General features: G+C 41.6%; 1 protein-coding gene across 4 annotated transcripts in view; it reads right to left on the reverse strand.

Moving 5' to 3' along the window:
* Nucleotides 1-24966, reverse strand: part of SLC8A3 (solute carrier family 8 member A3) — a 269784-nt gene that overhangs the window by 56431 nt on the left and 188387 nt on the right. For 3 of the 4 annotated variants that reach the window (XM_042445827.1, XM_042445824.1, XM_042445825.1), the window contains one exon: nt 733-839. The exons of the other annotated variant lie outside the window; for it this stretch is intronic. In XM_042445827.1, the coding sequence (XP_042301761.1) occupies nt 733-839 (107 nt within the window). The remainder of the gene's footprint in view (nt 1-732; nt 840-24966) is intronic. 4 annotated transcript variants of the gene reach the window in all.

Below are 24966 nucleotides of genomic sequence, written 5' to 3' on the forward strand. Positions count from 1 at the left end.
TGTTCTTACAGACTATGGCAGTGGATTTGGTAGAGAGATATATTAGATGAGAATGGTGCATAACCATAATGGCACAGTGCAAAACAGAGACATATTTATGGTAAGTTAGAAGGGGACCAAACTTCCATTTGTTCATGCTGTCAGTTTTGATTGTCATTTTATTCACTTTATTCATTTATTCATTTTATTCACATTTTTTAAAAAAAAAAATCTAGATAAATTATAAACAAAACTCTTCCTTTCCACAGAAATAATTCCTTCTGGAATTAGGTAACTACTATTGGTGTGCTGATCAGAGTGCAGTGCAGACATAGAGTCATGGATCCATGCACTAACAACAGAATGCTGTGTGTGAGGTTAACTGAATGAACTCCAAGGTAAATCCACATTTGCATCATGCTGGAATTTGGAGCTTCACAGCCTACTTCTGTGATGGACTTGAAAACCATAGTGTCTAGTCATTTCAAAAATATGTAATGATAATCAATCAACCCCACACATACCATGCACACGCACACCCACACATGCCCACACCCAACCTCCCCAAATATATACGGCTTGGTCTTGCTAGCACCTATCAATACCATGTGACAGGTTGTGCATATACAGCAGTGTTAAGGATAGAGTACTTGGAAAACAAAGAAAGACTACATAGTGAGAGAAGGAAAGGAAGGAGAAGAGAGAAAGTGGAAAGAAGAGTGTTAAGGTTAGTTGGGAGAACCAGTACTACACCTTTATGTAAACTCATATCCACAATGCGGGGGGCCATCAGCTCAATGAAGAAAGTCTTGTTTTTCTCATACTCCTCATCATCAATTACCTTGATGTGAATAGTTTTGCTGTGAATGGAAAAATAATAAGTGTCATAATGGGGAGAAGGGGAACAGGGTGGGCAAGCTGGGGAAAGAGAAAGAAGACAAGGACAGACCTTCAATGGTCAAAGCTTACTCACCCATCATGATACTAAAACACAATATGGCTGCAATCCTATGCAATCCTCTTGCCTGGGACAAAGTCCTTCTGAATTCAATGGGGGCTTAGTTCTGATTGCATAGGGTTGCCCTGCCAAGTTTTAAAGTTTTTTTTCTGAGCCACCTAGCTAGTCTGGCAGAACATCTATGTCACTTCAACATCTTCTTGCACTACTTACACAGCTTTTAAATTCTTTTTTGTACCTACAATTCCACTGTCCTTCACACATGCAATTAAAATTAGAAGGCATTTAGACATCACTATGAGTATAAAGACTCTGACTCACCCAGCTCAAAACCATTCATTTAAGAGTCAGTTTTAACTCCTTGTTAAATGTTAAAGAGCATATCACAACATACACGCATACACATACATCATTAAACACACATATAAAACCTTCTGCTTTTTTCAAATCAAAAAGTTAGTGCCTCAGGTCATTTAGTTAGAACTGCTGACTTGTTATTTTGCATCATAACCATATCAGAACAATACGTATTGTAACACTTTTTAATTTTTTTCAAACATTCAGACATGAAAAATGTTCAAACTCTGTTCACACAAAAATGTACATAATACTACTGAAATAAGCTCTACACTTTAGCATATGGGTCATTTTACTGAATTAAATGTCTAAACTGTACCATTGTTCCCCAGCCCAATTAAAAAGTTAAATAAAATAAATTAAAAAATAACTAATGGCTAATAAAATAAACTAAAAAATAACTAAGGGAAACGTTATGAGGTAGATAAGTTTAACTCTTTCTCTACTACAGTCCTAACAATCACACACACCCTCCACCCAAGTTAGTATTTATATTTCAATGGAAAGCTTCCACGGACTCAATGGAATCTTCAAAGATATAGTCGTATTAGTCTGTAGAATCAGTATATAGAGATATCTTCTAACACCTTTGAGACTAACTGAAATAAAGAAGTTGGCAACATGAGCTTTCATAGACTTCAGTCTACTTCCTCCTATATGCATCTGAGGAGGTAGACTGAAGTTTACGAAAGCTCATGCTGCCAACTTCTTTACTTCAGTTAGTCTCAAAGTTGTTACAAGATCTCAATGGAATCTTCTTTATAGCTGTTACATGCCTTCAAGTCAACTCCGGCCTTGTATGTATGGGTCAAATAAAGTGTCCTTCCCCCTGTCATCCCAGAGACTGGATGATGTTCAGGCATGGCCCAAATCCTAGTTCTGGTGCAAATAGACCAGATGACAGCCAGCCCGGTCAGTGGCAAAACTGGTGTATAACATACTAAACACAGATTTTAATACATCACTCTTTGTTTTGGACCTTCCTGGAAGATCCAGAGCCCACTGTTTTGATGCTGGGCAGCTGTCTGAAACATGTTCTGCTCTGCCTCCTGGTGTGTCCATCAAGTCAAAATGAAGGTCAGATCGAAGTGCCCTAGCCATGTGATTGAGGCTGGGTGCCTCGTTCAGAACTCAGAGAAAAGTGACCCACAGCAGCGACAGACATACTGGGCAGCTCAATGAGATGCACATGCAATCAATGCCCTAGCATTGGAACAGAGGGTCTTTGCAGCAGGGGAGGGTCAGGACAGCTCTGGGCTGTCTTGCACCAGTGCAGACAGGACCTCTGACTTATAGTGACCCTATCAACTTGCCGGGTTTATTCAGAGGAGGTTTGACATTGCCTTATTCTAAGGATTATAAAATGGGACTTGCCCAAGTTCACCCATTGGGTTTCCATGACTGAATGGATATTCAAACTTTAGACCAGATTCCTAGTCCAATGCTCAAGCCACTACCACACGATACTGATTTTCCTAACTAGAGTACTAAGCAGGGATTTGAACCCTGGTGTCTCAGAGTACTCATCTATCACTCAAACCACTATGCAACACTGGCTCATGAACTTTCTCTTGAAATGTAAATAACAGTTTCAGAGGGGTTGTCTTTACTGAGAACATGGCAGAGGGAGGAGGCTACCCTTTCCTCTCCCACTCTCACAGTCCCAGTGCAGCTGAGACTTCCCCACAGCTGCTGTTTGCTCTCTCTCTCTGTGTGTGTATCTTTGACATGCAAGGACTAACTTGAAGTGCAAGATGAAGTAGAGAATTAAGAACACAGAACAGCTTTTTCTTTCTTTCTTTAGCTAACCGATTTGTCTGAATAACAGCTGAATAAATGGCATGGAGAAAGTGAATTCCCATCCCTCATAATTGCCCTTTAACAGCAAAGTGGGCTGGTGACTGATGACAGTAATGGAAGGAAAATGGGGCCATGAAGAATCAAGCTTTAAGGAACCTAGGAAACCTGGGGGCTTGCTGAAGTACAAAACCCAAATCAAGTCAAATGAAAACAACCCCTAAGGGGGTTAGAAACCAACAGAGTGGATGTTGTGTGTCATTTGGGATAGAAGACTAGAAAATAGGATGACTGGGAATGGAGTAGTCTGCCAGAGAAATTGAGCAGCTGGCATCTGGGGCAGGGGGATGGCGACGAGCATTTCAACTCTTAGGTGATAATACACTGCAACATCTTGTTCTAGCTCCCACTTGTACTTAGGGAACCAGTGCTTCATGCAACACACAGTTAACATAGCAAATTCACAAAGAATAGCTGAGGGTGCCATTTCTGATGGCTTAAAAATAAAAGAGAGAGAGAGTGTGTGAGAGAAAGAGAGGCAGGCAGGCAGGCAGGCAGAAAGGAAGGAAGGAAGGAAGGAAGACTCATGTTGGAGAGCTATTAGTCACCAGGACAAGCATCACATCTTGGTGCTAGAAGAAGCAATAGGGAAAGGCAGCCAAAGGCATCTCACTATATTTTAATAAGTTCTTCCCTGGACTGCACACTTTTGCTAACAGATATTCCTAAAATAGAGACTGAGGAGTTCAACAGACTGGCCATTAAGGCCAGCCTGGGGGTGGAGTTGGGCCATGGCATCCACATAATGCATGCCTCGACTCCACCTCCAGGCAGGTATGATGGTGCGTGTCACTCCACATGGTGCGCAGTATCATGGTGCTCCTCTGGCACTGCATCTACATGGAACAGCACCAAAGGAGCATGGAAAAGCTATGTGCTGGCAGCTATAATGGCCTTTCTAGGGCACAAAAAGAAGATATCAGGGCTGCAGTGTGCAGTTGCCGCAGCCCTGATCTGGTGCAGATAGAGGCAGCTGCAGGCCGCCCCTTAGAGGCGGTCTGTACAGCTCTTGAGATTGAGAAGAATAAGGTGCCCTTCATTAATGACTCTATCCACACTGCAGAAATAATCTGGCTTGATACCACTTTAACAGCCATGGCTCAATGCTATAGAATTCTGGGATTTGTAGTTTGTGGTGGCTCCAGAGTTCTCTGACAGAGAAGGTCTCACTAAACTACAAATCCCAGAATTCCATAACCCTGAGCTATACCAGTTAGATTGGTGTCAAATTGGATTATTTCTGCAGTGCAGATGAAGCCAATATTACAGATCAGCCTTTCTCAACCTTTTTACCATAGGAGAATCCTTGAAATAATTTTCATGTCTAAAGGAACTCCTGGATAAAAATTATTGACCAGAATTCACTAAGGCAACTGCATTATGCATTTGTGATTGGATCATATTTATGACCCCTACATATTTGGTGCTTTAGGGAATACATAGGGACTGTGGAAGTCCTCCAATTTGCTCAAAGGGCAGAAGCTGCTGAGATAGACAAGGTTTCATGACATCTCATATAACACATGCTCTTTAAACATGGAGTAGAGAGACAGAACTGCAGATTATAAAATGGAAGCCAAACAAACTCAGACTGCAGACTAACTGATGCAGGAACAGAGCTTGTGGCTAAGGGCAAAAAATAGGAAATAACATGAATATGTGTTATGGTCAAACTGTTAGAATAATAGAATCATAGAGTTGGAAGAGAGTTCTAAGGCCATCCAGTCCAACCCTCTCCTATGCAGGAACACAGAATCAAAGCACCGCCCCGACAGATGACCATCCAGCCTCTGTTTATAGATCTCTGTTTAGAGATACATGCAAAGTAGAAACTACTGAGTATAGGCATGTTAAGGTTGCTGCCTCTAGTTACAGGATCACAGTCATTACTCCTATTGATGAAATATAAACTGTGACTGCCAAGTTATCAGGCAGAAGAGGAAGAATCACTGTGCAGTGATGAATCACTGTAGAAGCCGCTTGTCTGTCAATCATTAAGATGGCCTTCTTCTAGCACTTTTGATTGACATGTGAGAATTTTAGATGTGTTTAATGCTATTCTAGAAGTAATCTACTGCAGATGGATATCATATTTGGTACAGATCAAGGCTGGGGTAGGGGAAGCAAATATATACAGGTATTCAGAGGTAGCTGGTGTTCAAGATTTATAAGTGAAAATTTTTCTTTGGCCTTCTTGATTTTCATTAAGGGAAATATAACTGTCAATCCTGGTAACTTGAAAAATAGCTCTTGTGTCTGAGTCCAGCTGATTTAGTTTCAAAGGATTCTCAGGACAGTCTTATGACAGAGCACCACTGTGGTTTTTTTGCCTTGTTCTCTTGATGTTTGCTTGTCACACTTTACATATTAACATGACATCTTCCCACATTGTTGTCACTCTTTCTGGCTCACTTCTAGGTAGGAACTGCCAGACAGGGGTGCAAGGTAACATTGTCTATGGTTTTTCCTAGTTATCAAATCAGAATTTGTTTGTATCATTTCTTTTTAAGCACGAGACAGTGTCTTCAAGCCAGCTGAAAGTCTATACTAGAGTAGACCCACTGAATTAATTGCTGGATGATTCCTGGCATCAAGGTGAAATGCAGCATGCAGAGATAACCTGAGGATGCACTGGTGATTACAAGAATAAAAAACCCATATGCTTTGCAACTTATGAAGAAATAAAATATACATCTGCATTTAAAGAAAATGAGACATTTAATATTCACTGCTCTTTGTGTGTCCCAATTTTTTGTGTATTCTTGTTTCTATTTTATGCCTCCTACTCTCCCCGCAACCCAAGTTTGCAGTGGAGAATTCATTTTGATCCCATTTTGGCTCTCCTATTGCACGACTTGCTGGTGAAAGGGTTCTACGAGTCCAAGTAGACCACAAGTTGAACATGAATCAACATTGCGATGTGGCAGCTAACAAGGCCAATGCGATTTTAGGCTGCATCAATAGAAGTATAGTGTCTAGATCAAGGGAAGTAATAGTGCCACTCTATTCTTCTTTGGTCAGGCCCCACCTGGAATATTGTGTCCAGTTCTGGGCACCACAATTAAAAAAGGACATTGAGAAACTGGAGTGTGTCCAAAGGAAGGTGACTAAGATGGTGAAGGGTCTGGAAACCATGTCCCATGAGGAACACCTTAGGGAGCTGGGGATGTTTAGCATGGAGAAGAGAAGGTTAAGAGGTGATATGATAGCCCTGTTTAAATATTTGAAGGGATGTCATACTGTGGGGGGAGCAAGCTTGTTTTCTGATGCTCCAGAGACTAGAATGTGGAACAATGGATGCAAACCACAGGAAAAGAGTTCCACTTCAACATTAGCAGGAACTTCCTGACAGTAAGGGCTGTTCGACAGTGGAACACACTCCCTCGAAGTGTAGTGGAGTCTCCTTCTTTGAGGTCTTCAAACAGAGGCTAGATGGCCATCTTTCGAGGATGCTTTGATTGTGATTACCTGCATGGCAGGGGGTTGGACTGGATGGCCCTTGCGGTCTCTTCCAACTCTACGATTCTATGAGCTATCACTGGGTATTTTCCTTCCTTCCACAGCTCTAGTTTATAGGTGAAAGCTTTATACAATCTTAAGAGCAACCAGAGAATCTAGTTTACAGAAAAGTAAAACTGGGCATCAGAGATGATGGGATTCATTCTATATGCCTGTAACACTTCCTTTCTCTAACAAGCCCCAAGCTTTTTACAAAGTTGTTTGGCCTTTGAAAGTTTCCCTTTCTTTGGATTTTTCTCAACTCTCAGTGGTCCCTAATAGCAGCTTAGTAGCATAGTACAATGCTTCAGCTATCCATTAAAGATTCTTGACCCTTCGATTTGGAAATCCATACTACTATGCAATAAGCTAAGGTAAAGGCAGAGCATAAGCCATTATTTTAGATTAGTAGTAATTGGATTTCAGTGAGTGATGCACAGGACTAGAGACAACTTTAAAGGAATTTTAAATGTTAATGGCATGTCCAAGGAAATAATTGTAAATAACAATGCAAAAATGAAGACCCTGTCATCACTGTTCCTAGGAGTCTACACCACAACCCTACTTATCTGAGTTAATGTTTTCATTCACTGCCTGAGTTAATGCATCACTGTAGTTCAATTTCAGCACCAATGGTAGTCTGAACATCCTTTCTCAGTATGTGTCTACTCCATTCAAATTGGGGGTTTATATAAGCTTCCAATTATTTGTGTATTTTGGTTTCTAAAGCTCTTTGGTATCAAGCCTCTCAGAGCATGTTATTTTGGCTTTACTACTTTGCCTTTTTTTCATTTTCAATCTAAGAGACTAAGGAAAAAAATCAATCAACCTGTTGTATACTGTAGACATATATGCTCCTTAGGTAATATTTCTTCTGAACTCTTGGTTCACAAACGTCTTTGTTTTTGTGTAAAAGCTTATTACATTGTTGTTGTAGTCATGTGCCTTCAAGTAGTTTTCAGCTTATGGAGGCCCTAAGTCAACACTATATTGATTTGCTTGGTAAGACTTGTTCAGAGGGAGTTTACCCTTACTGCCTCTAAGGCTGAGAGAGTGTGGCTTGTCCTAGTCCAACATTCAAATCACTGCAACATACTGACTCACAGAATTATTTCCTTGCTGTTTAATTTTCTTTCCAAATCCAGGAACCTGAAGTCCTATTACCTATAATTTCCACTCTGAACCTATTCAGAACCATGCTCAGATCATTCTTCTTCTGAAATCTCTTAAATGCTATAATTCTTTATTCTATAATGTTATTCTTCCACTTCCCCCAACACCACTAAATCCATCTTCTCTTTTATCCCTGAAGTCATGATACCCCATGGCTGTAGTACTACTCAACTGTAGATAATTGTTTAGGAACTCTGCATTTGGTAAAAATCCATTTGGACAAAGGGCTCATTCTTGTCATGACTAAGGCCCTGTTTTAGCCATGGATCCTACAGAAAACTTAACCTAATGTTCATGCTGCTTTGTTTCTATATGAATCCCTTTCATATTGAAGCATAGCACCTCACTATTCCAAGCATGGTTACTGCTGCCATATCACTCTCAGTGGGAAGAAAGAAAAAAGTATTGACACAAAAAGCAATTTCCTTTTGCGTATTCCCCTTGTACTCTCAAGCTAATTAGTAAATTGGCCTGTATTTCAATTAGGGCGATTGGGAAATGCTTTTGTGCTTGGTGCACAGTAATTAATAGGGCATAGCCAACACCAAACTATGCACATAAAATAAAGATCTTTGCCTCTGTTCAAATATTAATAGTGAAAGATTTGTAATGACTCTAATGCATTATTCACCAGTGGTGTCATTGCTGTAATTTTTGTTGGCCACTTGAGGTGGGGGAAGTTTCTGCTCACTGTGAATGTTGCTCTTCAGTTTAAGATATTGGAAAACAACCAACTAAAGGGCTTAAGCAGATGGTACTGGTCAAGTCTACATGGGCCAGAGTTCTCCAGGAGCAGCCCAGAGTAATCTGGCCCCAGAGCTGCCCCAATGTCCCCCTGTTACCAGGGGCCCACCATTGCAGTGCCAGGTGGCTGTTCACCCATGTGTCCTGGTATGGAGCCTGGCATTGCCATAGCAATTTGCTCATTCTGAGGTCAGAATGAGAACCCAGCATTGATTGCATGGCTGGGCACCTTGTTCTGACCTCAGAGTGAGGAACTCACCATGGTGGCAGTGGAGGTAGGGACTACAGCAGGAGCCCTGGTGACGCAGTGGTTAAATGCCTGTACTGCAGCCACTCACTCAAAACCACAAGGTTGTGAGTTCAAGACCAGCAAAAGGGCTCAAGCTTGACTCAGGCTTGCATCCTTCCGAGGTTGCTAAAATGAGTACCCAGATTGTTGGGGGCAAATTAGCTTACCGTTGTAAACTGCTTAGACACTGCTTAGGCAGTATGAAGCAGTATATAAATGAAGCTTGTTTGTCTGTTTGTGTTGTAAACATCCACCTGGCATTGCAACGGAGGACTTTGATCTTCCAGGAAGATCTGGAGCAAAGTGTGTTTGTTTTTTAAACATTTTAATGGGGTAGACAGCAGGTTCAGTACTGAACTGGCCAGACATTGGCGGGTTATAGACCGCCCATTTGGGGCGGTCTGGACCCGCCCCTTCCCCCAGAGTATCGGGGCTTCAGCAGCTACACCGGCAGCTGCTGAGGCCCCGATCCGCTGCTTTTCGGGCTGCGGGGAAGCTGCAAAATGCCGCTTCCCAGCAGCCAGAAAAAGGGTGTCCATGGGACTTCAAGCCCCAAGGACACCCCGCGGCGGCGGGGAGAAGAGAAAGGGGTCGCTTGGCCCCTTTCTCTTTTAGTCCGCTGGGCACAGCCGTCTGAAGGCTGCGCCCAGCGGACTAAACCAGGAAGGAGCTCTGAAACGGAGCTCCTTCCTGCTCCGTGTTCAGGGCGCACTAAGCGCCCTGGCGCGGAGCAAGGACGTCACGTCCGCGCCGCCCTGTCTAGAGGCGGCACGGCCGTGACGTCCTCACGGCGGCGGCCATATGGAAGGGCCGCCGCCGTTTAGTGCGTGACGAGCATGCACTAGGGTTAGGGCGGTGCAGAAGCACCGCCCTTTTGTAACCCTAGTGCATGCTCATCACACACTAAAGTGCCGGTTTGTAACCGGCCATTGTCTGGACTATTTGCACAAGAATCAAGGAATGGGTTGTACATTGTGGGCTGTGCATTGTCCTATCTGCTGAAAGAATAGGGTGCAGGATATTTTATTTGGTCCATGCAGACAATACAGTGACTTACTTCCTCCATGCTCTGAACTACCTCCCATAACACCTGTTTGAAGAGCCTCTCTTATGACCTTCAGATCCCCATCAAAACCTTTTTTTTTGTGAAGCATGTTGCTCAATGCCTAGATTCAATTTCCTACTAATCTGAGCCAAGACTAAGCACATGTAACTTAAACAAATGGACACACTTTCCATCCCTGTCTCCACTTCTTTCTCTTCCCTTTTTCAAACTTTAGCTTGCAAATGCCTTGAGGCAGGGATCTCTTGTACTCCACATAGTGACATGCATGCTGATCTCGGTGCTTTAGAGAGCAAAGTTGAATATAAAGTCTGGATAAACCTTAAACAAACAACAGGGACCCAGTACCTGCTGCTGAAGCACCTGCTACTGCAGAGCTGCTAAACCCAGGCAGATGTGACCCTGATCTTTAACTTGGATTAGAGCCATTGGGAGCTCCAAGGAAAAATGAATATAAATACTGTATAGTAAATACAGATTTTTAAAACCTTAAGCAAAGTGCTTGATTTGGACTTACTGATTTCTGCTAAATCAGTAAGCAGAATGTTTTTTCTCTCTCTCTTTCTTGTTTGCCATTTTGATTTTTCATGTGCACATTTTCAAAGGAAACTTTATCAATGAAATATCAGAGCACTGTTCTGCAGTCTGCACACACTTTTCACTGGTGTTGATGACTAATTGAGAAAAGACGCCAAACAGGATCAGAGACTCTTAATGTTACTACACATGCAGTTTAACAGATGGCAATTAGCAAATTAAGTAACAAGTGGAAGACTGGGCAGAGTCTCAATTTCAATCTTTTTTGGGGGTCATTTTATTAACCTCTAAATTCAGGTACAAGTAAAAAGAAGCCTACCCCCTTTTTGGTCCAGTACAATTTGTATTTCATTTTCTTCTTAAAGAGAGCTATGGGCATTTTGGTAAGCTTTCATTGTAGCCTATCAGTTGTGAAATGCTGTGTTTATCCATGGAATGCATGAACTGCAGCATACTTGGATAAAGGTTTCCATATACTAATTATCCCATCCTACTGGTATATAGGACAAACAAGGGATATCACAAACTGTATCTAATTTCTAATTTGAACTACATGCAAAGACTGTGAGACAGACAACAATGATCAGTTTGATCCCTCCCCAAAGAATTAGTCCAATAATCATTCATTTTGCTTTGTAATCCAAAACAATCAGACTGATTTCCACAGTATTATTAACCAGTTAGAACCAACGCAGAATGAACACAACAGAAATACCATGTGGGTACACTATCCTGTCCATTTGTATTCAGTGCTGCCTCCTAACAGCTTAACATGATGCATGAAAGATTTCAGCTCCATTTGCACTGCAGAAATAATGCAGTTTGACCCTGCTTTAATTGCCATGGCTCAATGCTGTGAAATTCTGGGATTTGTAGTTTGTTGTGGCACCAGCACTCTTTGACAGAGAAGATGTCAGAATCTTCATAGCATTGCCAGAATTCCATAGCATTGAGCCATGGTGGTTAAAGTGCTGTCAAACTGCATTATTTCTGCAGTGTAGATGCAACCCTTGTTATTTCAGTCTGGAAGGTAGGCCAAGTAAAGAGAGTTGTTTAAAGCCAGCAAGGCGATGATCACATTACCTTTGCTCCCGGCATAGATGCAGGATGTAACTTTATTTTTTTTTATTCTTTATAAAAAAGTCATACAGACAAGCAAACAAGTAACTCAACAAATTACAAAAAAACAAATAGATAACTCAACAAATTACAAACATGACATCTCAATCTGTACACCTAACATAAAAAGATATTATAGAAACTATATTTCTACTTTTATGAATCTTCCTATATCAGTTAAAGTCACCTTATCATATCCAACATTTGTAAGTTTCTTTTATATTTGAATTATACTCTCAAATATAGATCCTGTAATTTTCTGCTCTTATTAATTCAAGTACTTTCATTGTTTAAGTCTACACATATTTAAATCTCTAAATCTACACATGTGCTGGAACAAGAAATGAAAAACAAAATACAGAAGGTAGAAGAAGATAATTTCCTTGCATTATACATAATCAAAAGTCCAACCTTTTTTCTTACTATAATGTTTGAGACATATCATTATCTTCCATAGATTTCCTAGTAGTTTCGTTCAAAATTGAAGTTAAAATGTCCATATCCATTGCTTCTCTTAGTTTTACAACCATTCTTCTTCTTAAGGAGTCTGTTCTTTTTTCCAGAACTTTGCTTATTGCATTCTCACTGCAGTGATCATGTATAGTATGATTCGTAAGAGTTTCTTATCAAACTTTATTTTACTCATCATGTTTCTATTAAATCAATGGGTCTAGTGGAATTTTAATCTGGAGTATCTCTTCCATCAGTTCTTGAATTTTCTTCCAGTATGCTTTAGCCTTCAGGCATTCCCACCACTGGTGAAAGAAAGTGCAGGATGTAACTTTAAGAAGACAGGTTTTATCACACTCACCTGTTGCTGCACAGCAGGCAGCCCATTTGCAACCTGGGCTTCTCTGGCATCTTTTCACATATGAGATTTTCCTATTCATGAAAAGCTGAAGCAGAAACCTGGCTTGCGAATAGGCTGCCTGCTGTTCAGCAACAGGTGAATGCGATAAGATCCATCTTCTTAAAGTTACATCCTGCATCTATACTAGAAACAAGGGTAATGCAATAATATCTAGTGTCTGATTTCTGGCTCACACCAGGTTTCCCATATCAAATTATGATGATATGTTGTGCCTCCATTATTATTATTATTATTATTATTATTATTATTATTATTATACTATACCACCATATCTCACTGGAGATCAGTTGAGACCTAACAGGATACTTAGGTTGGCATCCTGTTGGTGACATACGCATGCATGAGTTGCCCTATGTGTACAGGGCATATTATCCACCATAGAGCAATGGATGCATTCTGCCGACAGCGACAGAAGTGGAATTAAACATAAAGCAATGTTGTGTCTATGCACTGCTGATGTGCATCATGCATTCTGATTGTACATTGCACTTGGGCATTGCAGCTCAACACTGTGCATTGCACTTTGGCATTACATAATGAGAGCCAGTCATTGACTTGCATTGTGCAATGTGGCTATTTTGCATGGGCATTGTGCAGTGCTAGTGTAATGCATCTCTGCATGCAGATATTTATGCTATGCTGAGAAGATGTTGGATTGCAACCATAATATGGTAGCATTAGAAAGTGTAATAAGGAGCCCTGCAGCCACAACATTGTGACTTTGATCCCAGGGCTCCAAGGTTGACTCAGCCTTCCATCCTTTCGTAGCCTTGTAAACCACTTAGAAGTGCTGAGTTCACTATGAAGCAGTATAGAAATGTAAATGCTATTGCTATTGCTATTGCTAATAAGCAAACCTGCCCATTTTGATTTCTTCTAGGAATCTGCCTTGCATTCTAGGAATAAATGTCCCTACCTGTGAATGCCAGGTATCCTCAAATCCACTACCCAGTTTTCCAGGGTCAGGTCTTCCTGGTTCCTACAGCCTTCCTTTATGTTGCACTTGATAATACCATAAGATTGCGAAAAAGCCTGTCTTTTTCTCAGACCCTCTTCATGTGCCACGAGGTTTTGAGGCTGAGAGAGGCGGTAATATATAGAGGTGAAACAGAGGCCAACCAGTGAAGACAAGTCAGTATTTTTAGTTCCCTGAAAAATGTACAAGGTGGCCTTTATAGGTTCACATAAACCAATCCCCTGTCCTCAAGGAGCACACTGTCTCATTTTAGATAGAAAGAAAAGAACAGGGAAAAAGGAAGGAAATGCAGAATTTTATATTTTCAGTTGATGCAAAATCCAAACCAGGACGGAATTTAAGAAGAAAAGTAGATGTGTTGCCATCACCTCTGTCTTTTAAATTTACACATCTATCTATCTATATCTAGTTCAATGTTATCATGCAAGATGAATCTAATATCGGAGTCAGCATGGTATAATGGCTTGAGTGTTGGACTATGACTCTGGGGACTAGGGTTCACTTCCCAGTTTGATCATGAAACCCACTGGGTGACCTTGGGCCAGTCACACTTTCTCAGCCTCAAAGGATGGCAATGTCCTTTGAAGAAGCCTGCCAGGAAAACCTGCGGTAGGTTCACTTTAGGATCATCGTGAGTCTGAAATGTCTTGAAGGCACACAACAGCAACACCCATTCCATGTTATCGTGAGAACTGAATCTGCCATCAAGCCACATCATAGATTTATAGCCTGGTGAAATCACAGCCCTTTCATCCTCTTTAAAACCACAGGAACTAAGGCAGAGCAAAGATGCTCTGGTAATGCACTAGGTAGGCCCAGCGTGTTTTTAGCTTTTTTTCCTATCCTTTTGGTGAAAAGGTAACTCAGCAGGAAATGAGCTCAAAGTCTCTGACCCACTCTTCTGTCCCACAACATTAGTTTCCAGGAGTTTTAAGTTGCCCTCCCTGGTTTAAGGCTTTTTGCTGCAGGCAAGGAGATCTGGAAGCTATATATAGACTTTTTTCTTTTGCTGTCTTTTAGCAGCCAGCACTGTATTGTTGCTATGGCAATGGTGACAAAGATGGAAGTGTTGGGTAAGTGGAAGATGTGAGGAAGGCTTCATTTCAGGAGCTCTGTGCTACACAGGCAGGTTGTCCTTTGAAAGGGTTCAGCTTCCAATATGTTAGAGCTGTTGTTGTTATCAGCCTTCAAGTTATTTCCAACTTATGGTAGCCCAAAAAAGACCCTATCATGGGGTTTTCTTGGCACACTTCTTTAGAGGAGGTTTGCCATTGCCTGAGGCTGAGGCTGAGAGAGTGTGACTTGCCCAAAATCACCCAGTGGGATCCATGACCAAGCCGGGATTCAAACCCTTGTTTCCCAGTGTCACAGTCCAAAGCTCAAACCACTACACAACACTGGCCCATGTTATTGAGCTATGACTATAAATAAGCATTGAGGCTTATGAGATGGGGCTGCCAATATCCTCCAACTGTCCTGATTTAGCAGAGACAGTCCTGATTACCATATATATTCAAGTACAAGTCACCCTCATGTATAAGTCAAGGGCAGGTTTTGGGGCCAAAATTAGGGATTTTACCATGAACTGTGAAAAAGTTGAGGGTAAAACTTGGAGGCTCCTTCAGTGCATGTATGTGTGAGCGCAAGCTTCAGAGTTTCAGCTTGTTTCAGCCTTCACTCCCCAGACAAAGGAGAAGCAGGCAGGAGAGGGACTCTTAAACAAACAGCAGTCACCCAGGACTCTTTCTGCTTGGCTCAAGAAAGAAAGAAACTACTCTCTTGACTGTATAGGGAAATCTGAAACAGCTGCTATCACATTACCATACTGACCTGTAAATAAGTCAACCTGGGATTTTGGGGCCAATTTTTGGGCATATATTTTTTTTACTTATAGATGAATATATACAGTAATCTGCCATCCCACTTTTTCAGTTGCTCTTAAAAACGCTCCAGTTTCTTGCTTTTCCTTCCACTTTCCTTCTCTATCATCAGCTTATTTCAGATGCAGCAAAGTGAAAGTGCAAAAGCACTTTGAGCTCAGTTAAGTCAGCGTGGGAGCAGGGACGTAGCCGGGGGGGGGGGTCTTGGGGTCCAGACCCCCCCCATTAGATAAAATGAATGGTGTGTGCCGCTGCGCCGCTGCACCCAAGCCCCATTATAATGGTGGTACTTAGTCTGGACCCCCCCCCTTCCCAAAATCCAGGCTACATCCCTGGTGGGAGAGAAGAGGCAGCAGAATCTTGCCCTTCCCAGTTGGTTGAGGCAAAAGCCAAACACCCCACCCTAAACTACAAACAGGATCAACCTATCATATTTGGTTTGTTCTTTGTCATTGATAATTTTTGCCAACTTGACAATACCCTGATGTTGCTTGGTCACACATGTCCCACTGCCAAATGTCTCACATCGAATACTAACCAGGGCTGATCCAGCTTACCTTCCAAGATTTTGGTGTCACTGGTATATTTAGGGCCCTGATTTGTAGTTTACAGAGGGGTATTTAGAATTCTTAGCCAGAGAGCTCTACTGCCTCAGCAAACTACAAACTTCAGAATTGCAGAATGTGTTTCCATGCCAGTTAAAGTGGAATCATAATGCTGCCATAGAATAGTATGAACGGGCCACCAGACTTTACATTGGTACTTTAAATCTTTCACCACAGCCCAGAGCAAGATATATTACTAATTGAAGACAAGATTAATAGTATACATCTAATAAAGAGAGCACATCATTCTATGTAAAGAAGCAAAATGGATTTGGAGTTACTGATGGTGACTGGTACAGATGTTTCTGTCCTCTTTTAACAGTAGGGATGACCAGGGGCTCAGAAGGACAGATGAGAGGATTAAAAACTATAATTTGTTTAATGTCTGACTAGTCAATTAGGCAGGGTAAAATATTCTTCTAGATCTTTAGTTCAGAGGAGAATATGTGTTGATATACCTTTATCCATATATCAGTTCACAGTAAATTGTTTTCAAGAGTAATTCATTCCCATTAGTTATTACTGTGTTTAGAAAGAATCCCATTGTGTATGTTCATCATAGTTATAACTTGTTTTTACTTTTGCTCCTTGCTGTTTTCCGTTGCCTTTCAAAGATTATTTTTTAAAAAAATCTTAGGATTGATTAGAGAACTGTATAAAACTGGAAAAATGTTCTCAAAATAGGCAGTAAAATACTGTAGCATTAAAGGTATCTAGAAATTTTTATTCATTATACTAATAAAGAAACTTTGTTCCTACTCACTGTGTTACCTACATGATACCTTTCACAACCCCTAAATTATTTCATTACAGATAAACTATGTTGCTTATAACTTATCACTTAAAAGGACTGTGGTATATAAAAAAAATCCTTTATGGTTATTGATATCAACTATTTGCCAGATATTCTCTGAACATTCAAGTATTTCCCCAGGGCATCTGATTAGTTTATTCAATTTATGTATTTATTAAATATATCCCTGGCTTTTCTTCCCATAATGGCACTCATGGTAGATTTCAAATATCATTTGATATTTGATTATATTTTATTATTCAGTAATTGATAGCTACATAATTTCACATTTCACACAAGCAAAACAATCCAGAGGACACTAGCACCAACATTTTGAGTGAAAATCATTTGAAATTCAGATTCTACCATCTTGAATAGTGAATTCTGAGTATTTGTGAGTTCACTCAACCTTAATCCTGTGTAAAGACATAGCATTGGGCTAGAATTCTGTCAAAACAAAAGTGCCAATGCGGGGGGAGGAATCTATGATGGGACTATAACTGGCCTTCTATGCATGACATTTGGATATGCATCTGTGAATTGCACTATTAGATCCAATGTCAGCACATGGATGGTGAAGCAAATGCTCAGGCCCATGGGATCTGAAGTGCCTTTTGGAGCTGATGCCACCACTCCTTAAAAGCAACTCTTGGTGGGGCTGGTGTTCTGCAGAGCAGTGCTAGGTGATAGGATTTTCCAGGAGGGACCACCATCTTTACCCAATCTTTTTATTTTCAGTGCCATACTAGACATTTACTAGAGGGAAAGTCTTGGCAGAAGGAGGCCATAAAGAAGTACCAGATGGAGGGCAGTTGCAACTGTCACCTTCACTTTCCAGGTGATGTGGGGAAGGGACAATATGCCCAGATTGCCACCAACTTGCCACTGGTCCTGACTGAGTTTCCTAGAATTGTCTTACTAAAAGCACATTATACATTTGCTCTTCTTAGAAACATGTGAATCTGTTAGTGAGTTACAATATGGTAACTTCCACTTACACTAATGTAAGCCACTGTTTTGGTTATTACAAAGGTTGGAATTTTGTACTAACTGTGCAACAACCAAAACACCTGCCTCCCTCCACAGAAATACAGCTCCAGTTAAGCAGGAGGAATGGCAAAGAGGTTCCCAGCTATTTTCCTATAAGTGCATGTACAACAACAGCTGTCCTCCAGGATTTCTTGGGGGTTGTTCCTGAGGGTGATGTAATTTCTATGTATCCAGCTACAGGAAAATAGTTGGATGCTTCTCTGCTGCTCCCCAACTCTTAACAGCCAAAAAATAACCATGTTGGGAATGGGGCTGCAGTGGAGAAAAAGTGGGATGTAGATAGGAGACATATCATAGTTACACATGTGAGACATATCTCCTGATGCAGAAGCTCAGTCTATATGTTTGCCCCACCATCAAGAGTAAATACCATCAGGATGTTGAAGAATCCAGTAATACAGGCTGCTTAAAGTGAGCTGCCTTTCTGATAGCTGGCTGTTAAAATGGCATCATGGGGTTGTGTGTTTGTTATATCCCAATGAATCCAGATCAATTTTCCTCTCAGTTTACAAACAAAAAGATAGCTTATATTAGAGCCCAGAGTTATTGGTTTAGAGTCAAGCTGTTTCCCCCCTCCCATTTTTCTCTCCTAGCAACACAAGTAATAAACGCTCTACTGAATAAACTAGGCCAGTGGTGACAAACACTACAGCCTAAGTGAAGGCAAACATGCTACATGAGAACAACAAAGGGCAAGATTTGGTTTGCAGAATCTTTATTGCTATTGACAAGGGGTGATCTGTTGTATGTGCTGCTGGCAGATCTTTTTAAAAACAATGCTCTTATTTGTGAACACATTTGATCTGGAACCACAAGACAACAAGACCAAATTTAGACACAAAACACCACTCTTCAGAAGCTATTCCATACTTTCTATCAAGTCGTTCTCACAACTGCTTCCACATTGCCCAAATAAGATTATCTTCTTAACTTGTAGAGGCATGGTATCAAAAGTGGCAGTCATGAGAACTGCACATGAAGCAGCTGGTTGATGTGTGGAGCAATTCCATGGGTTTAGTACTGCCACCACATTACTGTTGGTTTGCAATTTTATGGATGACTACTCCCCCTGTCAATTTGGGAACTCAAACCAACAAGTAACTTTCCTAAGACCTGCCTCATTTCACCATCAGCTAGGTTCTCATGGAAAGCCAAACATTGCCACGTACACTGCAATAACTGCTTTCTGATTTGGAGCCAAGGTCATGGAATGACAGACAAGTGTGACTTGGAGCATGTCCACACGGAGAAGAAATGTTCCTGCCCCATTCCTGCAATGACTTGTTTAGATGATGCAAAGGGCCAAAACAGGTGAAACACATGTCCAATCCACGCTCCACGGTGAGTCTCCAGAGTAAAGAGTCCCCATTTGCTCCAAATTAGAGTAAAAACTCAGAATCTCCTGAGTGTGTGGACTGTGTGCTGGTGCGAGGATGGGGGAAAGTTCCAGAAAGTTCCTTCCTGGAACTTCCACCTCCCTGCCATAGCACTTTCACTGCACCATTCCTTTTGCATATGTGCAAAATGATCACACAAGAACATATTAGTACAACAATGCTACCAGTACAGCACACCAAAGCTCAATAGGATGGCCATGAGCCATGGGAAAAGAGGTAAATGGGTCTCCTGGGGAGTGCGCAGACTGTGCTGCCAGTATTATCCCATTGTGGGTGCCGGTTGTATGCACAGCTCATCCTCCTCAAGGATCCAGAAGCCCTGAAAACTGGGTTTTCCCACCAATAGGGACATGGCCTTGCTGTGCCACTGCTCCAGACAGGAAACAACTTTATAACAGACATCCCTCTCCAACTGTCACAATTTGGCTGGGACAGTCTGGATTAATCCTCTGTTGTCCCACTTTTTCAGTTGCTTTAAAAATGTCCCGGTTTCTCTCTCCTCCTCCCACTATCCCCCTTTCTCCTTTGTTTATTTCAATTGCTGCAAACTGAGTTCAAAGTGCAAAAGTTGTTTGTTTTCAGTTTCTCAGGAGGGAGAAGAGGAAAGGAGCAGCAGTAAAACCTTGCGCTTCTCAGTGGACTCAGGCAAAAACAACCTTCTGTTGCCACTCCTAATTTGTGTGTTTTTCCTCATTAATAACTTCACCATCTTGACCACACTCTGATATTGCTTGACCACACATCTTCATTTCTATCTGTGAAATATTGGTGGGTGTGTAACGAATCACACCACTAGTCCATTTAGTTCAATACTGTCTACCAGTAGTGACCATTCAGTATGCCAGACTCAGACCCATATGGAAATGGCTGGGACTGAACCTTTTGCACAGAATCCATCTGTTCCATAGATCTTCCTGGGGAGGATGGAGTGATAGCAGGGCAACTCTCTTTAGGTTAAGCAGACAACTAAGAAGAATGGTGTTCCTCTTATGATGTGTTCTGCAAAGTTGGAGCACACAGATCAGAGGGTCAGGCATAATTTCAATACAAACATTTCTTGTTCTTATACCCCTTTCTCTAAATATTTTAAATTGTTTTGCCCTGAAGAAGTTCATGCATATATGTTCCAGCCAAAACATACTGGACTTTTTAAAAATAAAATCTCTTTAAAAAATATACATCCATCCCTCCATATTTGCAGCTTTGTCTTTTGCGGATTTGATTATTCATGGATTTTATTAATATATTCTCTCTAGGAATATCTATATGTCCTCCAGTAGAACTCTATGATCAACTGTAATCAAAGGTTGCACAGAAGGACCTAGAGATTCCTAGAGAGAACACCACTAGGCATTTGTTGCTCCTCCAGTGCCATTCTATGGTCAATGTCTGGCAGATGTTGATCACAGATTGCACTGGAGGACCTAGAGATTCCTAGCGAGGAGTTCTCTCAGGTAAAAACATGATGGCGGGTTACAGACCACCCGTTTGGGGTGGGCTGCACCTGCCCCTTTCCCCACTGTATTGGGGCCTCAGCGTCTAGAGCGGCAGCCGCTGAGGCTCCGATCCGCCGCTTTTCAGGCTGCGGGGAAGCGGCAAAAGGCCCCTTCCCCGCAGCCTGGAAAGGGGTGTCCTTGGGGCTTCAAGCACCAAGGACACCCCGCGGCGGCAGGGAGGAGGAGAAAGGGGCCGCTTGGCCCCTTTCTCCTTTGGTCTGCTGGGCGCAGCCGTCTGAAGGCTGCGCCCAGCAGACCAAACCAGGAAGGAGCTCCGAAACGGAACTCCTTCCTGCTCCGCGCTAAGGGCGCACTAGGCGCCCTGGCACGGAGCGAGGACGTGACTTCCGCGCCGCCCCATATAGAGGTGGCGCGGTCGTGACGTCCTCATGGCGGCGCCCGTGTGGAACGGCCACCGCCATTTTGTGTGCGCAGAGCGCGCACTAGGGTTAGGGGGGTGCGGAAGCACCACCCCTTTCTAACCCTAGTACGCGCTCCGTGCGTACTTTCCTGCCTGTCTGTAACGGGCCGATGTTTTGTTATTTGTGGTTTTTCCACATTCACTGGGGTCCTGTGCCCCTAACCCCAGCAAATGTGGAGGGACAAGTGTATATATTCTAAGACTCCTCTTCATATTGAATTCCATCTTATGTTTCTGGTTTGGTTTGCTAGATGTGAAGCAAACCATGTGTCAAACTAAGATCAGAGACAAGCTGAGAGATCCAAGTACTAACCAGGTCCAATCCTGCTTAGTATCCAACTTTGGGTGTGTTCTGGGTGGTATGGCTGTAGGCATGGGGCTCAAAGGCAGCTGTGCAGAGCAATGAGCTAGCAGTTGTGGGACAGACAAGGTAAATGGAGTCAGCTTAGTATTTACCTCTAATATCAAATTCTTCTTCTAGTAACAAATTCTAGTTTTCACTTCTAATATCACACTCAAGAGCTGACTCAAATAAACAAGGCTTTCTAGGACCAACTTGATCAGATTCAGAATAGAAAATAATTTCATAGGAGCCCTGGTGGTGCAGTGGTTAAATGCCTGTACTGCAGCCACTCATTCAAAACCATAAGGTTGCGAGTTCAATACCAGCTTGACTCAGGCTTGTATCCTTCCAAGGTCGCTAAAAATGAGTACCCAGATTGTTGGGGGCAATTAGCTTACAGTTGTAAACCACTTAGACACTGTTAGTTCAGTATGAAGCTGTTTGTTTATTTTGTTTCATTGAGTTGGAAATTCTCAGCAAAAAAAAAAAAATTGCCCCAACTGCTATGCGATGAAGTACTTGTGTCCAAAACCTGTACTTCTGTGAGGCATGTGGTGAAGATCAGAAAAATAAAACATACACAAAGCCATGGGTACAGTTTTAAACATGCAAATGGATAAAAGTATATACAACTGAAAAACAGAAACAAATATGCTTTAGTTGATAGGGAAAACATGAAGGAAATCTATATATTAAGTAATGCATACAAAAACCATTCAAGACTTTACCACAAACCCAGATTCGAACTCTGCCCACACATCTACTCGGGAAATGTCATCAAAGGGCCTAATCACATTACTCATAATATTAGAAATATTTTTCCTTCCTCATTCTTTTTCTAAAGTGATGTATGCCATCCTCTGCAACAATACCTTTCAGCACGCTACATTGGTCAAACAGGCCAGCCTCTGCACCAGTGGATAAATGGACATAAATCAGACATTAGGAATGGGAATACATAAAAATCAGTTGCAGAACACTTCACTCTAATGGGACATTCCATCTCAGACCTCAGAATAGCAGTCTTTGAACAAAAATACTACAAAAGAAGATTGGAAAGAGAAACAGTAAAATTGGAATATACCCTCAAAAATCCAATCCATCAACGGTGGGTTGAACAAAGATAACAATTTCCTAGCACACTACACATACAGTATTATAACACTGAACATCCCAGCCTCATGAGGGCTCTCTCAGCCAGTTTATCACATCTCCTTTCTGGGTCTCACTCACCATCACATGACCTTTCAATAATTCCCTCCACCATTCAAATGGTTATCTACTCACCTTGGCTTTAGGCAACATCTTTCTTCCTGCATTTGTCCCCCTACAACCATCATTAAAATTGAACTTGTCACCTCACCATGATAACCACAAATTTTGCATTTCTATTGTTATTTACACATACAACCAGCTCATTCATAGCTAGGCACTTCGCTATATGCATCTGATGAAATAGACTTAAGTCTAGGAGAGCTTATGCTACCAACGTCTTTGTCTCAGTATGCAAAGGTGCTACAAGATCCCTTTGCATGCTGATATTCCAGACTAACACAGCTTTGTCTCTGAATTCTTTTTCTCATTTTGTCTCACAATATCAGAGACAACCAAATGTCTAACAATATTTATGGAAGCAGAAGTGTTATGTAGATTTGGGTTTTCTGCCAGAAGGAACAAAAGCTAACAAACCTGCATTGGGGAATAAGACAACTGGGCTGACTTTAGTGAGCTTTACTTCTGAATAAATATGCTTGGGGCAAAAATGCCCTGGACTTGCCCTGTTAAATTACTATTTTGTCGATATTGAGCTCATGAGGAAAAGAGGGAGAGAAGGAGAAGATATGACATTCTGCAAACTACAAGTGCTAGGAGCTGAGACACTTACAATCCCCTGACATTAGCCTAGGGACAGGAACAAATAAAGACCATAATAAAGACACTATGGGAGCAATCCATCATGAACAGCCTCCACTCATTTCATTGTGGAGGAGGCTTGCCCAATTGTTCAGAAATAAGCAGAGGTTGCACAGCAGCTGCATCACTTGATAGATTATGTTCTATGTGGATCCCACTGTGGGATGTACCTTTTTATTTCAGTGTTCCACTTTTCTAAACAGTTTGACAAAGATAGCTGCTGCATAGTTTGTCCTAGAGAATAAGAGATACAAATGGATCAAGCAACATCTTCCATTTGTTTTAACATCTGCCAGAAAGTGGTTGTCCAGAAAAAAGATACCACCTCCATGATTTTGAATGAAAGTGTAACATGACTCTCACAAGCTTTAAAGGATAATAAGAACATAACATAACTTTTATGTAGCTCTTTAAAGCATTGTCTAAAGAGCTGAGAAATCATGGCTTGCCAAAGGCCACACAGACTAGGGTCATGATAAGCTATGATGTGATTTGTTGAAATTTGGCTTGTTGTGATATATAAAGCCACATCTCCATTAACCTGCTATAAATTACAAGCAGAAGCTATGGTTTGTTGATGACTTATGAACTATGCCTTGTTTAAATCATGACTTGTTATGACATCCAAATCTGCAACTCTGACTTAGCCCAAACTCACAACTCAGGTTTGTTTCCCCCACTGCCCACCCTGAAACAGGACCTGGCTCATGGGGGCAGGAAAGAAAGAATGAGAAACACACCAAACAATATGGTTTGCTTGATGATCCGCCATGTAATTTGTGACTTAAGCAAAAAACAAACAAACCTGTGATTACCATAAACAAGGGCTTAGCATAACACAATCATTTGCCAAATAATACTCAGATCAAGGATTTCTGCAGTTCAAACTCTTTCTCATTAAACCATAAACAGGACAAAGGAAGATGCACACCTATATTTTGTGAGGTTGACATGAGACAGTGCAAGCTTCCTATTTCATTTTCCCCAAAACTCTTTGCTATCAAAGGCTGCCTTCATAGAAGGTAGGAAGTCTCCTATTTGTGACAAATATTATAAAAGACCAGCCTGATACTGAAAACTGTAACATCCTAGGGCCATTTTGACAGGTGCAGCTTTGCAGTATTGTAACCCACTGCCATACATTTTCCTGAATGGCTTGCATCATATCAAGATTCCAGGAACCCATGGGAAGAAACCAAGACATTCCTCCTTCCTATGACAATATGGCTTCATTTTCTGGGGGTGGGGGTGGGGGGTGATACTGTTGTGGCCAGAAAATATGCTGTGAATTTCTCCCCAAAGCTTTGGAATTGTACTCTTTTGGTTTGCTGCCTCCAGCTAGAATGGCTACTAACCTTGCTAGGCAGGGGACTCGGGGAGCCATAGTTCAAAAGAGTAACTTTACCAAGCTTTGCTCCTCCTTCTTTATCTAGAGTTTCTAATATTCCATATGGGAAAGAGCCTAACAATACAGCCCAGGACAGGTCTAAATCTAAAATAGATTCTAGTTTTCAGTGAGGCTTGTTCCAAAGTAAGTACAGTAGGCTCCTGGCATCCACTGGGATTTTATTCCAGGACCACCCATGGATACCACAATCTGTGGATACTCAAGTCCCATTAAATATAATGTAAGCAAAATTGTGTCG

The sequence above is a fragment of the Sceloporus undulatus genome, chromosome 1 (genome assembly GCF_019175285.1).
Source record: "Sceloporus undulatus isolate JIND9_A2432 ecotype Alabama chromosome 1, SceUnd_v1.1, whole genome shotgun sequence".
NCBI lineage: Eukaryota > Metazoa > Chordata > Lepidosauria > Squamata > Phrynosomatidae > Sceloporus > Sceloporus undulatus.